At 43.9% G+C, this 17,678-nt stretch overlaps 1 protein-coding gene across 1 annotated transcript; it reads right to left on the bottom strand.

Moving 5' to 3' along the window:
• Positions 1-1,371: 1,371 nt before the first annotated feature.
• On the bottom strand, positions 1,372-16,257 carry LOC139057568 (uncharacterized). The gene is made up of 4 exons (XM_070536009.1): positions 15,957-16,257; positions 3,901-3,975; positions 3,625-3,821; positions 1,372-1,659 (listed from the first exon to the last, which is right to left on the bottom strand). Exons 1-4 carry the CDS (start codon positions 16,119-16,121, stop codon positions 1,452-1,454), a joined length of 645 nt encoding a protein of 214 aa, XP_070392110.1. The 5' UTR covers positions 16,122-16,257; the 3' UTR covers positions 1,372-1,451.
• Positions 16,258-17,678: the final 1,421 nt, after the last annotated feature.

The following is a 17,678-nucleotide window of genomic DNA, read 5'->3' as shown; positions in this document are numbered from 1 at the left end:
AGGCTGATTGTTGACGAACCCGATCGTCGTGACCTCGAAGAAACGCTTGAGTGGGCCGATAGAGAGTGCTGCGACGTTACCTCTTGTAAGCGGTCGCGTTCTCGTTGTGTAGCCTCACGTAATTTGTCGCTTACAGTCACATAACGATCTGCGTCGATTGCTTTTTGAAGTTCTAATTCCTGCTGGGCTTCAGATCTGCTTGTTTTGGCGAGGAAGGTAGCGTATCTGGCGGCGACGTGCTCGTAGCGCTCATAGCTTGCGCGAAGCTGCGTTGCGGCGTTGTTAACGTCTTCCTCTTTTGCACATGACACTTTGAAAATAGCTGTCTCCACGTTCTTCCAGGCAGCGTCCATTCTCCGGCAGTGCTCTTCGCGGCTCGTTTCATACGTTTCTTTAGCTTTCATGGAAAACGTAGTTGCTCTTTGTGGTCGAATATTTGCCGTGGAAGCTTCATGCTCTGCTGTCATAATTTGAGACGTTTCAGGCGTCAGCTTGTCCTGATCCATTTTGGCGTGCGTGCTTCACGACGTATCTCACTCAAAGCGGACGTATGTGGTGAAGCCTGCTAAGCTGCGCGATGAAATTTGAAACGAGCCCACCTTGTCGTTGCCCTGTGTGCCGTCAGCTGCTCAACTTGTAGGCGATGCCGTGTCCTTGCAGTAGGCGGATGTCATGGTCAAACCGGAGGTCTTGCCGTGCGACGTATTCCACTGCAGCGGATGTTGAGTTGGCGGCCGATGGCAGTCGACTTCACTTTTTTACTATGCTGGCCTCGTGGATCGCACTTGACGGGATCAAAGCGTCCGCTATCCAGCTAGATAACGGGTCGAACGCAGTTGAACATTTAAAACAAACTTTAATTACACTGAGAAGGTCAAAAAGGCAAGTTAAAAATACACAAAACGTTCAGTTTTAGCCCCGTAAAAAAGTGGTCCGGTCTCTAGGGCTGGTGGGGCGAGTCTGCCCGTCCCGCGCTTTTCCAACTGCGGTTTCCGTCCTCGTCGCCGCCCCCAGGCACGGGAAACAACAGCCGACACCCCGAAGCGTCGTCAATGGGTCACATTCAGGAACCGAACGGAGGGAGCGGGGTCCTTTCTCTCGCGCACAGCTTGGAGTCCGCGGGGGGCCAGTGAAAGAGAAAGCCATTAAAGTAAAGAAGGCTCGCTTCCCTCTTGAAAGAAAAGTCTGGCCGTGCATTCGCGATGCGCACGGAACAGTGCTAATTTTGACACCATAGGCAAACGACTATGCTGACAGTTGCTGTAATGACACCCCTACACTTTTGAGATCAAGGAGCATAAGTGCCCAACTACAGTCTCGTCAACATTGATCTTCAACTGCCATTGTGAATAATTGGCCATTCACCACAAAGAAAAAAAATATCTTGTTTATCCCATTTTCACATAGACCAGTCAAGAAAGCAAACAATAGTATTATCATATTGCAAAGGCTCAGTTTTCAATTAAAGGCTCCATTTTCACTACGATCTGGCTGACATTGTCGACAGTAAGCTGCAAATTCAAGAAAGGTTCAGGACCTTGCATGTCTGGCTGGTACTGGTTTTGTTCTAGCTGAACCTGGATACACTTGTCTGCTTTTTTGGTGACATGACGTTCACAGCCACATGTTGGGCAGTTTGCCGGGACTTGATTATACGACCTGTGAAAAAAAAAGGGGGGGGGGAGCAGAGCAGGCATGAGTGTGGGAAAGACTACTGTTTATAGCAACATATAGAGCACCTCAACCATTGCATCAATATTTACATCTCTGAATTGGACAGTGCAGACTATTCTGAGATGTGTGAACTGAATACCAATACCAGACATTGATAAAAGCCCTATGCTATGTGCAGATCATTAGCAGCAGTTACTTCAAAGCAAATAGCTTTCTTTCGCTATCATTCTGTGGCTGGGTGCTGCCAGGTATGTTTCTTAAGGGAAAAAGCATGTGCTTCTGCACAACAGCTATCTAAGCTAGTTGCGGGGGCCTATGTAACCGAAAGTCAACCAGCTCCTTTAGACAGGTGAGACCCTTTGTGGCATCTGAAGGCTTAGGAGCTGTGGTCAGTGGTGGTGCAGTGTTGCATTTCTTTATTGCCTCTGCTGATGGTTGTGGGGAATGTTTGCCGCCAAAGAGGCTGAAGTCTGTTGCATGTCTGTTGAGCTGTGCCTTTTCAGTTTGCTGGCTCCCCACAGCTTTGCTTAGACCCACTCCCACTCCACAAGGGATCTGCATGATTTTTCGCTAATGGTCATTGTGGGGTAAACGAGCAGAAAAGTAAGCACAGTTGCCAAGCCATTGTCATGCTGTTGTCATGCCGCCGTTATCATCACGCTGTCAGCATCATCATTCACATCACAACGTTGTCATGCTGTCATGCCATCTACTAAAACATGTTGATGATAATTTGTGCCGCCATCATCAGCCACCATTATCGACAGCAGCAGTATACATAGACAAGTATTGCTCTTGTCCATTTGAGTTCTTCAGTTCGCATAAGCTGTTCGCTTACTTTGGCGACTGTCTTTGAACGGTCTAAATTTTTTTTTATTTTTTTTTTTTACATTTGCGCCAAGGTGGCAATTGCTTTGTTATACTTGTGCCCCACATTTAGACTAAGCAGTTCAAACAATTCCAGTACAAATAACTTAATGTAGATACAGCAAGTAACTATGTGGTCAGGCGTAAAATTAATAAGGCAAATCACGTTTCCCCAGGTACCAGTTTTATGTTCTATTATACAATATTAACGTGCATTATGTCAAAAATGAATACATGAAGCAGCTTCTTAGACTGAGGAAGAGAACCCAAAAGACCTGCAGCATGACTGAAGCCATCAGACCCAAAAAAAGAAGCTAACGCTTCAAGGCCCTTCTGTTGATGCTGACATCACAGCAGCCAACAAGAGATGTGAGAAACGATAATGTGCTCATTATATGATATCAATGAGCAAGGCAAGTAATAAAACGAATGCTAAAGACCAGTGCTTTAACCTTCAGTAAATTAGATATTGTAGTGAAGTGAAGCAAGTACCACAGAGAAGTTGCACAGCGAAACAGTACAGTAACCAGCCAACATAATCACACTACTGTGGCACTCACTTTTCTGAATGATTAGCGCACTGATGAGATGGGCATTTTCATAAAGCTGCATTGCTTTGCATGTAAACTGTGCAACTGTGGGAGCGCATTTCTGCAGAAATATAGCTGAATAGTGCAATTACATCAAAGTTTGTTTACTGTAACCTCCACCAGAACTAATTGGCTCAGCTTCTCACTCGTTTCACAACCCTTTAGTATCCGGACAATTACGTCAGGTTAAACCTGCAAACTTTCAAAAGTGGAGTCATTGGAGAAGACATGCTTGTGACAGCTGCAAGTGAGTCGCTCTCAGTGCAAGTTCACTTTCTCACATCTTGCAAAGCTTTGGATTCCTAGCCTGAAAACTTCAGTGAGGTAATGCACGATGCCTGGTAATGTGATTATGACATCAACAAGATCGCATGCTGGTCACACTTCCAAGGAATATGAGTGCTTACTGGAGATGCAACATCTACGTGTTTTTGTTTTCTTCATAAAAGCACTGCATGCAAAGACTAATCAACAGAGGCAATGAATACTGTACCTGTGTGGTCGCTGGTACGTTCTAATATTACGGAACATGCTGCTGACTTCAGATTGGTCCTCATCCGGCTTGCTTTCCCCAGGCTTCTGTGGGTCGTTGACAGCAGAAGATGAGCTAGTCTGGTTTGTGCTGGTCTTCGGCTTTGCTGGCACAGTCACATGTTTCTTGATTTTTCTTCTTCCCTTGTGACGGACATACTGGCAGCAAAATCAAAGGACACCAAAGAGGAATTATGCACACTGGCAACAGCAGAGGGCAAAGCTGTACAAAACTTACCGGTGTTCCGAGATGAAGTGTTGGGTATGGGTTGTCTTCGGTGGGACGTCCATCAACAAAGTGAATTGAGCACACCTGAAAAAGGAAAGGAGTACATGTGAACTATACTTCATACAGAACAGCACAAAGAAACAGACACAACTAAGGAATAGGCATGACTAAGCATCCTTGACTGTATATACCGTACATAATAAATCTAGAGTGCAAGTGTCATGGCATGTTGTCTTGATGAGCATAGCAAAGAAAAACAAATCATACTGATGTATTAACTTTGGATGTATTGCACATGCATAAAAAGGAATATTCATTCTTCTGACACCTTCCTTTCTTCAAACAGGAGGTAGTGGAGCATATGTGTGTCGTCTTCTCTGTGTGGTGTATGTATGCTTTTTGTGCTGATAAAAAGAATGTATAGGAACCATACCAACTTGCCCAGCAACAAGTTCTTAAAGGCAGTTGTTGAGCATTCGCTGCTTTGACACAGACAAGACTCTGTCGAAATGTTGGCTCAAGCCCGAAACATCCCTTGTTTGACCAATATGTACACTAACCAGCATCATTCTAAAGAAATATCCCCGCCCGACCGCTCCGTACAGATGGTTAATCAGTGAAGTTGAAATGTGCGGCCCTGGTGTTTATCACTGGGTTATTCCCGACAGTTCATTAAACGACGGCTTGGTAGGCTGCCAGATCCTTGGTACAGAGTTGCCGCATGCGCTCGGCTGCATGAGCACGTTGTTGTGCCTGGGCTGCAGCAATGGCACGGTGTAGAAGAGCTTGTTCCCAGTTCTGCTTGCGGCGTTGTTGATCGAAAGCTGCCTGCTTCTCAAGAGTACATATGATGCATGGCCTACCCATTTTGGAGCCGGGAAGAAACTGCTGTGCATGTGCTCAGCTACGACAGAGAGCAACGACACCCTTGGCGCAGCCAATCGTGCAGCTCTTTTTCTTTTCTTTTTTCATGCATGTGCATGTAGTTGCACCAGAGGAGTTTTTGGCATACAGGTGATAGACGGACGGATGAATCAGCTAGCCATATAAAGCTTCGCTGTAAAAATACATTCACACACAAGTGTCACTCCAATGGCAGTGGTGCTCCGCGGTTTACCAAGAGAAGAAACTAATAAAACTTTTCCTTGGGCAAGTTGGTTAATATGTACTGAAGCCATTGTAGCACAAAGGACATGGACAATGAAGAGGACAGGACACCACGGGCAGAGCGACAAATTTCAGCATACCAGAGTGCATTCGGTGCAACAGCTCCTCATTGTTGGGTGCACACCATCTAGGTGATGCAACTTGCATTTCTCGATGACGACAAGAATCAACTTTGCACATCATGTAACATAGTGAAAGCTGTGCTCATCACTACAGACAGGTGATGAGCAAAGGCTGGGTGCACAATTTGACAGCATAGTTACCCTTAGACATAAGAAATATTCTGATGTCTCTCTATAGCAGGTTAACTTGATGAACACCAATGATTTAAATATCACCTCTTTCACATGTTTCAAGGTGGCAGCATTCAATCTGAGAGAGGAGGTGAAAAAAATTTAGTCATGGAAAAACTGATCCATCACAGTGACTTCAGATCACCACTGGCCTAAATGTGGCAAGTTGCAGTCCTTTGTTTTGGAAATAAGAAAAGATGTCACAGCTTCTAATGATGATGTGTCGTCCTTGGCAAAGAGAAGGAAGTACTGCCACTAATCTGACACAGCACGGCTGAATTCGCACAGCAGGCCATGCAGACCATTACCTATTGCAACCAAGAAAGTTTTGAGTGCCAGTGCCAAGAAGCTCCAGGTGGCAAAGTCAATAGTCAGGCTGTGCACAAGTTAGGTATAAGTTCATGATGGCTTTGCTTCTGTCCACATGCCCTTCTATCCCCCAATAGTTGCTGGCTGCTGCTTATAAACAAGTCACTACCCTGACTTATGGCATCTCAGCATTACTGAGAGGGCCATTGACAAACAAAATATTGATGTCTCTTTGAAGGATGCTATTTTGGAACCAATGGCCAACATTGTCAAGGACAATATAATCCCAGCAGGCAGCAATTTTTAAGCCACACTGAGTTGGTGATTGAAGCTAAAGGTCGTTGTATTAAATAATCATCACTAACAGCAATGAAACAAAAATCTGAAATACTGCATTGTTTTTTGAAAGACATCATTGCAATGTTGCAAAATAGTTTGTTTACTTGTCAGCAACACAGTCCTGACATTCTTTGGGGCTGCCTTTTCTAATGAATCACAGAAAATTAAGATTTCACTGAGCCTATGCAGATAAATGCGGCCACTGCTGCAACCTCTCCTGAAATTGCACTCAAGATGAAATAAACATTCATTCATTCATTCATTCATTCATTCAACATAGCATGAATCACACTCACACAACTCTATTTGAAATTGTGGCAGAAAATTGCATAGATTATATAGCATTGTTCTTATCTCAGTGACGAAAAGCACACAGCTGTTCTGCGAGAACACATCAATACACAACACATTTAAAGTTTTAGTCATCACTGCAAGAACAGCAGCTTGGTCAATGAACGAATGAATGCATACATTAATATTTTCATTTCCTTTTCAATGGGAGAAGGTGAGACTAAAAGTGATGAGAATGACTTGAGAAAGGTCCCTGCCCCCTTTGTTTTGGCATGCATAGTAGACGGCCTAGCGCACAACATATGTTCTATACATTTAGCAGTAATAGACTACCCGTGATATACATGAACAAAATACTGGCACTTCCCAAGTACATTGCAACTACTTATATAAATTCAGAGATTCCCTCATATGAGATCGCACAAATACAGGGGAAACATATAAATCACTTAAACAGAAGCGATAACTACAAATGAATTTCACTGTTAGAGAAACGAAACAGGTCAAATGATTCTTTATGCAAGTTATTTATTATTGTAGAAAGGTATAGAATAAAAACTGAAGTAGTTAGCTCACGGAGTTGGTATTTTCCATAGCTCTTTATTCCTGGTAAGTGCTATACTTTCATTTATATGCAGTTTGGGGAGTTGTGTTATGACTAGCTGTGTCATTCTGCTTGATAGATGATCCACAGCACAGTAAGTATATTCTGTTGCTATATAACTGTTGCCAGGATAAATATTATACTGCTTAAACAACTGACTAGAGGATTCATTACAATGTACATTAGCTATACATTGCATGGCTTTTTTGAAACAGATGCACCTAAGCCATATTAGGAATACTCGTACCCCAAAAAAGTGACTGTACTCAAGCAGTCAGAGCAATGAGCACATTGACTTTCATATGCTCACAACAACACCCACTCAAATGGGTCTCGTTGAGCGACTTTCAAGTGCCTTGACTGAGCACTAATTCCACAAGCATGAACAAAAATGGTCGTGGTCATGGTATATGAAGTATGAAAGATATATACAAAGGCAATAGACTTGCAACATGAAATTTTCTTTAAGTGGATTCCTAGTCACTGTGGCAGCACAGAAGTAGACAGTTAAGCGTGCACAGTGCATGCAGAAAATGAGACTCATCTGATACCTCTCTCACACAGCGATGCACACAACAATTTACTTAAATTTTCAGTCTAGCTGGTATGAAAACTGTGGTCGGAGCTTCGTTTTATTTCCGATTGACCTACTATTGGAGCATCGATTACACATTCTCTCAGAACAGTAACACGCAGATTACGTCTATGCACAGGATACACAAAGTGTTTTTTACAAAATATTGGATGAACCGAAAGTGTAGTGTGCTTTTGCACACTGCTTTTGCACACAAAGTGCAAAGTGCAGCGCCTTATTGCACTTCAGTGGGCGCCTCTTGTTACACTTTAGTATTCACACTCAGAATAGAAAAAAATGCTGCCACTCTCACAGGGGAAAACTTGGGGGCTATATCCAACAATTGAACTGCAAAAGCATGAAGCTAGCACCTTAAACAATTTTTTTGTAAGTGACAAGAATTATAGATATTTACCAGAGCGTAGTAATTATGTTCTGTGGCTATGCCCTGCAGTTTAATGTTTTTGCAAAGTGCCCCTGATTTTGACTTCGTTACAACCTGCGGTGTAAGCTCATATAGAGGTCGATCATATTTAAGCTTTACAAAAATTTTAAAAATTACCTGTTGCAGATAACAAAATTCTAGTCCTTCAGCCGGGTTATTCAGAGAAGCAGGCATTACCTGCATGAGAAATTAAAATACAAATTCATCTAATTACAAAATTCACTAATCAACTTACTTCATTCGTTTACAGCAAATATGCCAATTTATGAATTGTAGCCAATGAGTTTGCAAGGTGTAATTCACCTGGAATGATTTTCCAAAATGACACCATTTTGGAGATATGCACCATCAAGATCGCCATAAAAATGCACTGTTTTTCTACTTACTTTTTGCATTTTTACTTCTATGCAGTGCAGCACAAAAGTAACTGGAGCGCCCATGTATTTCCTTCCGCACTTTGGAGAATAATATCTCGAAACTGGTGTCATCCTGGAGATTCATTTCAAGTGGATACATTTTGCAATCTCACCGGCGACAATTCATAGATTGCAATATGTGCAACAACTAAATTAAGAAATTAATTATAGTTAATTACTTGAATGTGTGTTTAAATTTTTCATGCCAATAATGTCTGCCTCAACAAATAATCCAGCTCAAGGACAAGAATTATGTATCGGCAGCAGGCAATTTCTAAAGCTTCTGTAAAACTTAAATATGATCACCCATATATTGTGTGCCCTCTCGAAATACAAATGCTATACAAGTGACTGTTCTATATTCTTAAATAACCTTACTCACTGTGTAAATTCCATGCTGTGACATACCATGCATCAACTTGAAGTTTATGTGAACTTTGCATTAGTGCTTTTGGACTTTTATTTACCATTTATGTTGATATTGTATCTTTTTTTTGTGTCTGTTTCAGCCAGCCTATCTTTGTTACGTGCTGTCCCTGCCTTGGTTTCTCTCTAGTTATTTTTTGTTTTAGCTGGCCAATTGTTTAATAGTAGTGCTTGCCTAAGAGAGGGAGAGAGAAAAGGATGCATAGAAAGGCAGGGAGGTTAACCAGAGGTAGTTCTGGTTGGCTACCCTGCACGGGGGAAGGGCTAAGGGGGATAAAAAGAGAAAGAGAGTGGAAGGGGGAGATAGAGGGACGAGCACGAAAAAACTGCATACACTTAGAGCGGTGGGGGGGGGTGGGGGTGCATTCTTAAAGTCTATTGTAGACTGCAGGAACTTTAATAAAATGACTAAGGCCTTCAGCACGGATGTTCTTTGGGAGCACTGACCTAAAGCTTTGTGTTCTGATAGTGTACGATAGTCCAGCTGGTCCAGTACTATGCATATCACTTGTCTCTGGGCACTATATTGCGGGCAGATACAGATAATATGTGCGAGCGTCTCATCGCTCTTGCATGTGTCGCACATGGGGCTGTTGGCCATTCCAATAAGGAAAGCAGATGAATTTGTAAATGCAACGCCTAGCCACAGACGGTACAGCATGGTCTGTTCAAGTTGTGGTAACCCAGGCGGTAGGTGCATCTGTATGTACGGAGACAACGAACGCAAACAACACATGGTGAAAACATTCAAGAGCCACAGGGGCAAAGTACGTTCAAAGGGCAACAATTGCAGCCCAGCCGCAGTGTCTGTTCGCGAAGGAATCAAGACACGTTGGCCACTTTCATGTGTAGATCAGGCGGCTTCGTCGACGTGGTGATTCCCGCGGAAGCTGCAATGTCCTGGAAGCCATTGAAAGATTATGTTGTGTCCCTTGGCACAGCTGCGATGATATATGTTTCGAATTTCTGAGGCCAGTTGTTCATTGGGTTCGTGGCACATTGGGCTCTGTATGCACTGAAGGGCTGCCTTGGAGTCACTAAAGACTGTCCATCGTTGTAATGGTTCCTGATTAATAAAATCAAGTGCAGCATAGAGTGCCACAAGTTCTGCACCTGTCGATTCGGTAACTAAGGAAGTCTTTACCCTAATTTCTTCATATTTTGCCAGGATGATGACTGCAGCAGCGGAGTTGTTGAGCTTTACCGAACCCTCTGTGTAGACATGTTGCCAGAATCTGTGTACATTGTGAATTTGTTCCAAAGCTTGCAATGGCGCTCCAGCTTTCTTTCTGATTCCTGGAATTGTCAATTGCACTTGCAGCCGGTGGAGACACCACAATGCATCTGATAATCGTGTAGCAGGCATAAATTCTGATGGCAAGTAGGACTGATGTCTTACAACATTTTTGGCAAAAATTGAATGTGGCCTCTTTGTTGGCAAGCAAGCAAGATGCTGTGAGGGAATCCAAGTCAGGTGTCGGATGTGTGCTCTCAGGACATCTGCATCTGTATAGACTGTCAAAGGAGTGTCTCCGGCAATGGCCACTGTCGCAATCGATGACATAGTTTTGGGGAGACCGAGACAAGTTCTGAGTGATTGTGCTTGCACACTCTGAAGTTTGCGTATATTTGTAGTGCAAGTATTTCCTAGTACAGGTAAGCTGCACTGCAGGAAGCCCCAAAACGGTGCTTTATATAGCTGCAACGTTGATGGTACTGTTGCACCCCAGAACTTCCTGCCGAGAAAAGCAAGAAGGTCCACAATGGCGGCCTAATGCATTGTCATGTATGAGACATGACGGCTCCAAGACATGTCTCTATCAATGATGACGGCAAGAAATCAGTGCGTTCTTCTATATCGTGCAGTTTTGTCATTAATTCGCAAAGCATACAGGGCCATTGCTTTGCGAGTAAAAGCAACGACTGCATATTTCTCGGGTGAAAGCTCCACGCCTTGCCTTCTTAGTTATGTTGACATGGCCATTGGACTTCTGAAGTCGTGCGCAGACTTGTACACGTGTCACTCCTGAAGCTCTTATGCAGATGTCGTCTGCAAATATGGAGAGCTGAATGGTTTGTGGTAACGAATCGGCGAGACCAACGAGCACCAAGTTAAACAGGGTAGGGCTGAGTACTCCACCTTGTGGTACCATACGACTGGTATAGCTAGACGGCATCGGTTTGTCTTGAGTTAAAATAAAGAAAGATCTTCCATTCAAATAGCTGCGTATCCAGTGAAAAGTGTGTCCAGCAATCCCTACAGCTTCTAAGGCATCCAGAATTGCATGGTGGTCTAGATTGTCGTACGCACCATTAACATCAAGGAATAAGGCTGCAGTGATTCGTTTCAGATGTTTCTTGTGCTGTACGTATGTTACAAGGTCAATAACGCTATCTATTGATGAGCGTCCACGTCGAAAACCAGCCATTAGCTCTGGACAGATGTAAAATTCTAAGCACCATTCTAACCGTGCAAGGATCATTCTCTCCACTACTTTGCCGACACAGCTGACCAGCGCTATTGAACGGTAAGATGACAATTCCAATGGAGATTTGCCAGGCTTGAAGACGACTGGATTTCCACATGGTAGGGACCAGGCCGTCACGCCATGATGCCCTTTACAGGCGAAGAAGTGCGTATCTGGCCTCTTGACCAAGGTTTACAAGCACAGCATGGAGTATGTGATGTCATCGGGTCCCGGTCAGGAAGATCGCCTGCACCCAGCAAGTGCGGGCTCCAGTACTTCAATAAAGAAAGGAGCGTCCATACAAGGGTCTAGGGAGCAAGGGGGGACAATAGTAACGGGTGCGCAAGGTGAGTAGGTGAATGCCAAACCTGCGATCCTTGCGCAGTAATCTTAGGCTACGTCGACCTCTCGGCGTCATTGATGGAGGGCTAGAGATTTAAATGGACGGCGCTGTTGAGGAGCTGTTCAAATCCGTGGACTGTTTTCCAGACAACTTACAGAGCTTTACGTGGATCGAGAGAATCACAAAATGGTTTCCAGTGTTGATATTGCAGTATAGCAAGGTGATGCTGAATTTTCTTTTGAATGCATCTGGCCTCTCTATGGTCACAAACCGATTTAGTCCATCTGTACCATTGCTCCGCTCACCGGCATATTGCACAGAGGCTCTGTATTCCTGCATCAAATTCTGTGTATTTTTCCAATAGCTGAAATGAATGCATAGCATGCTGCATAGCCTTGGCGATCTGAATTTCTAGTGTGAACGAAAAGCCTTCGTGGCATGAGTCTTCTATAAATGATTTAAACGCGGGCCAATCTATTGTTTGTTTAGGATTTGATAGAACGGATTTGGTTAGGCCTTTTATCTTCAGGTAGGTAGGCATGTGGTTGCTTTCGTGGGTTTCTATATTTGCGAACCAGAGGACTCGGCGAGTAGGCATCGTGAAACAAAACCTAAGTCTAAACAACTACTGTACGTCCGGCCGCGCAGAAACGTGGGACTGCCATCGTTTTGACAGCAAAGTTCATGGTTGCAGCCAAAGGAAATGAGGTTTCTTTCTTTGGAATTTACTTTGATGCTTCCCCAAAGTGAATAATGTGCGTTAACGTCCCTAACAACAATCCATCGACCATGAGTTGCATCTACAATGCCACTCAGTCTCTGCCTGTCGAAACGACTTGATGGAGAAAGGTAAGCATTCACTAGAGTAAACGCAAGTTTGTGTTTTTCTTGGTCAAACAGATATACTGATCACTGTTATGTGGCCGCACTGGATGAACAACATAAGTCAGTTCACACCATATGTAGATGACCACCTTGCTAATGTCATTACAAGTCGATGAAGCATAAGGTTCATAGCCTGAGATCCGGACAGGTTTCTGTAGGTTCGGTTCACAGATGACACAAGATGACACAATAAGGGGGATTGACTGGTGAAAACATAATGGCGAAAATCACCAATACGGGATTTCAGTCCATGGGCATTCCACTGCGTAATAGAATCTTCCTTGACTTGTCTCAAGAACGGCTGACGCGGTAGAGCCATTGTGCTTGTTACTCAAGGCTTGCAAGAACTGGATCCAGACCGTCCAGCACTTGCAGTGCACCCTGAACCCTGGTGTCAACAGGTCATTTATCAGCATGCGAATGACTTTCATTAGAAACTTGATTATAGCGATTACTTGTTTGTTTGGCCTCGCACGCAATCTGTGCTGTCATTGTGCATCGGTAGTCCACCATCGATCTTTGTTCTGCTGGAGGACTTAATGTAGGAAGCCAGGCGTTTGCAGTAGACATATTCACTGCGTCACCTGACACAGTGTTGTTAGTGTGGGTGAGCGCCTTGGAACCACCAGCTGCAGGAAGTATAGCGCCTTTCTTACAATGGTATCAGTGGTTCAAGTAGACGAAGATCGTCTGTAGTGGGCACAACACCGTCGCACTTTGGCAGTGGCCTCTCTGTGCGTTGAGTTGTCCCTCACCATTTGTTTTAGGACTTTCAGCTCTGTCTTGTGTCTCGGGCAGTCTTTTGACGATGCTTCATGGGAACCAGAACAATTGGCCCACTTGAAATTCAAGAGCTGTTTGAATTTCTTCCAGATAATCTCTGACCTATGCAGATCCTCACCCCAAGATGTTTATGTTGAATTTGTCTTTTGCCACCTTCAGCTGAGATGTGGGTTTATTATGGTATGCTTTCCATTTGCTAAGACCCTTGAGATCTTTTGTTTTCACAAAATGTGCACACAATTCATTGTTGCACCTTGTTATCATTTGTAACATTTCATTATTCACCCACGATTTGCATGCCCTTGCGCAGCTTCTATACCTTCTTTATTGAACATTACTTATGATATAATTTATTAAAAGTACCTATAAAATTGTTATACACCACGTCACAGTCACTTCATTCATAAGTCTACTGCTTGATGGAGCTGTGGACATGCTTTAGTTGTGTTGGTATAAACACGTGGAACAAAATTTTTCTTAAGTTTTTCTTATGTATGGCACTCATTTCATGCTAACGTGAACATATCAAAGTGATCAGCAATGTACGTGATGATGACATCTCCATATGACATCTTCCATGAAAGTGTAATCTCAGAAAATATTTAGTGTATGCTACAGGCTGCATTGTGTATGCTTTCATAGCTTTATGGTGTCTCTGAAATATATTTCTTACATTGAATTACATACATACACATAGTGGGTGTGCAAGGTATTCGACAGCGCAGCTCGGATCGCTGCAGATGATAACATTTTCATTCTATTTCCTTATGCATGCAATTCATCTTGGTCAGCCCCTGTGTCACATATATGCAAGTGTAGCAGCTCACAGTCTCACAGAGGAAATGGAAATGCTCGCTGTACTGTGGTCACTTTAGGTGCCAACCACAGTGACTTCTTGAATGCAGCCGTGAATCCTCTTGATTTCACAGTAAGAAGAGAACTCATGGCTCCTTACGACAAAGTGTCATCTGTGTCAAATAAGGCAAAGTGCTTTTATAGTGATCAGACGTTATTGAAATGGTTGAGTTCCTCCAGCAGGTGGAGGCCTTCGGGAGTGATGACTCTGAGAAATCAATGATACTGTTTTTAAAGCAACTTTGTGTGAAACTACTGTGAAGGGCCATGCGGCGTCATTTTTCAAAGGAAGACTAGCAAACAACCGCACAATACTAGACTCGCCAAAGGCAGCTACTGTGGAAGCATGACCGACATGAATAACTACTACCTGGCCTGAGTATACACATCTTCGAAGACACGTTATGTTGCTGAGGCTTTTATTCAGTATTTAAAAGCATCAGTGAAATAAACAATACAAGCTTGAAGCAGGTGTATGTAATTCTGTCTAAATGATCATTACTTTTTTTGAAGTCATTATTAAGTTTTCCTATACCCCGCGTACTTGATGTTAGATACTTGACCCATAAAAGTTGATGTGAAATAGCACTCGATCGCTTTATGTTAAAAACATGAATTATCAATGGCCTCAAATCACCACAGGACACACTCACAAAATCGAAAGTCCGTATAAATCACTGCTGTACTGAAAATGCGCGCACGGCATGCTCTGGCCACGCGCTCTTAGTTCGGCTACCCCAGAACGTACCCTTGACGATGTGCGGGGATCGAAGTTCTTTCTCTGAAGGTTCTGAATCCAGCACTTCCGGATCGACTTGTTGCGTTCCCCTCGCGGGAACGAGTGCATAGAAAATGGTCTCAAGCACGGGCAATCCTCATGCAGCAAAGGCGGGTGAAGTTTGCACACAGACTGTTTCCAAACCTTGATGTCCCCGTCACAATTTCTGCAGCAGACGACAGCGCATCTTTTCCCTACATACTTCGACATCGCGCAGTGGGAACACGTCCTACTGGAGCCACAAATGACAAACAGAAGGGTGGACTGTGGCCGCGGTTTCCATTTATGTACGCAGCTGAGTACCAAATGGTGTGTACTTCGTGTGCAAGCTGTAGACGCAGACTTTTGCTCGCATTTTTCAAGGCATCCGTATCTGCTCATACGGCAAACGGCACACAGCCCACTGCTCCACTGCCCAATGCCTGCTCATTTCTTTCTCTATGGCCTGCTGCGTTCTCAGGTGGTCTAGTCAACCACCGCTGGAGGACGCCAGCAGTAATGGAGTGTTCCCGAAAATAAAGTCAAAATTTTCATGACAAAAGAGGCCATGAAAAGAAAAGTAAATAATTTCAAACTGACCAGTTTGACATTATTTGACTAGCTGCATATTAAAGTAGCCGTAACTACAAATCAGCTGTTTGCCTCTGCCTCGAGTCACTTACGGTTCCACAAAAGCTCATGCGGAATTTATGCTGCGATAACAGACAACCAACGATTCTCTTGTTTGAAACAATTTTGTCCTATACAGCGTCAGCACAGCTTTCGCGCATTTGTTGCAGGCCACAACGCCAGGCCTTCGTTCTGATTACACCGTGGTTCCGATACAGTAGCGAAACCAACATATGTAAAATCAAGCGGCGGCAGGAATTCAAGCTTCACGATTTAAAAATGCGATTCAGATAGCACTCTTGCGATCTTATCTGCAGGAGTTCTCACCGCGACAACTAGTACGACTTAGTATCGCACCCGGGGCTTATATCACGCACGTGCGTGTATACTTTCGCTTGACGCTAAACATGACTGATAGCAGGTGCATGACTGCTCGCGACAGCAATGCGATATCGTAAATGTTTGTGTTCTGCAACTTACTCTTGCCGATGTGCCTGGATTGAAGTTATTTCTCTGTAGACTCGCTATCGAGCCCTGTCGGGTGAGCTTGTTTTTCTCTCCCTGAGGAAATCGGTGCATGGAAAACGACCTCGCGCACGGGCAGTCTTGATGCAGCAGCGGCGCGTGCATTTCACACACCGACATGTTCCACTGCTTAATGTCTCCATCACAGTTCTTGCACACGACTACAGCACAAGATTTTCTTCTCAATTTCTACACTGTGCACACATGGTTCAGCAAACGGCGCGTGTCAGACGCCACGCTTTCGCTACGGAGCAATGGTACTTACGTTTTCGCGCCCCCGATGTCCAAAGCGCGCGTGCGTCGGTGGGCCGGTGGCGCCACCTTGGTTAAGTTGCACAAACCAGGAGCCATACCATATTGTACTAGAATTCAGTTAAGTGGGTCAAGCGGCTGGGACGGCGCACGCTGTGCGGTGAAGCGCGCGACGACGAAAAATATTGTGGCGGCGCTGCGATTGAAGTGTATTGGGCCGCATCAAGGTCGCGCTGTTGGAAACTGCTGGCCATACTTCTCAGAAGGGTCATTCGTACTACTTCGCGTGCTGCTGTATGCGTTCAGATCACTGAAACGATGTTTGTAATTGCATATGACGTGTATTTATTGATTAGGAATAGATGCATTTTTTTCTCTTCTTTATTTCATTTCAGTCTGATTTCTGAGAAAAACATGTTACGCTTATCTTATATTTCATACCTAAATGTAATGCCTTTCCGAACTGTACGTCCACGCAACTAAGCAGCTTCTGCATTAAAAGCGGCTGCTTTCTGTTATCCGATGCACTATTATAAAGACAACAGTGAAGCAATTAAAAGAACGGCACGCCTCACATACACGTAGAAATATTTGTAGATCTGGTGTGTTCGTTGAAAAAGACAAGTGTGGTGCGTACCAGATTGGGCACCCAGTTTTATTGGGTTTCAGGCATGGTGAGACTGTCGAAAAAATGTTTTCCTTGCCTCAGTGCACCAATCAATCAGTGCATTTACAATATTTCATAATTTTCTCTTACATGTATGCCTTTGATAGATATGTCTATGTAATCTTAGATTTATTGCATAAAGGTACAATGTGCATCTCTTCGCGCTACGCAGTGAATACACCTTGTTTATTTCACTATAATATTATTTTCTTTGATCATTGTCCCTGATCGATATTCCACCAAAAAGAGTGCGTAAAATAGCACGATACCACTAAAATTTTCTTTGGTAGCTTCGCGTTGTAGATATATATATAGACGGCGTCTGGGGCAAAAAATTACGTGTTACTTTTAGAAAACAGTGTTAAAAATAGCGCTTCACCTGACTGATAGTCGGAGCGCATCGAAGCAAGTAAAACCATAAAAAATGTTTACTGCACAGGCTTTCTGCGAGGAATACTGGGTGTACGCCAGCGGCCGCGCAACGGACGCGCGCTCGCTAGCAGACGATGCATTTGACAATGACAGCAAAATCGAAGACGTCGTGTTGTATAACCGATGCGTCAGATAAGTATACGTAGCAAAAATGGTGCCAATATAAACTTGCATTTGAAATAAAGCACCGCCATGAGAACGTACGCGTGCAATCGGTCTCAGCGCCCGCAGCGAAATTACGTTGAATATGCTGTGCTGCGAAGAGTTTCTCAACCCCCTCCACTCCAATACAAGTCGCTCGCAGCGCCCTCGCAAAATTTTTCCAC

Source organism: Dermacentor albipictus, chromosome 3, assembly GCF_038994185.2.
Source record: "Dermacentor albipictus isolate Rhodes 1998 colony chromosome 3, USDA_Dalb.pri_finalv2, whole genome shotgun sequence".
NCBI classification, from domain to species: domain Eukaryota; kingdom Metazoa; phylum Arthropoda; class Arachnida; order Ixodida; family Ixodidae; genus Dermacentor; species Dermacentor albipictus.
The sequence above is the reverse complement of the archived record's forward strand: the minus strand, read 5'-3'. Positions and strand labels throughout refer to the sequence as shown.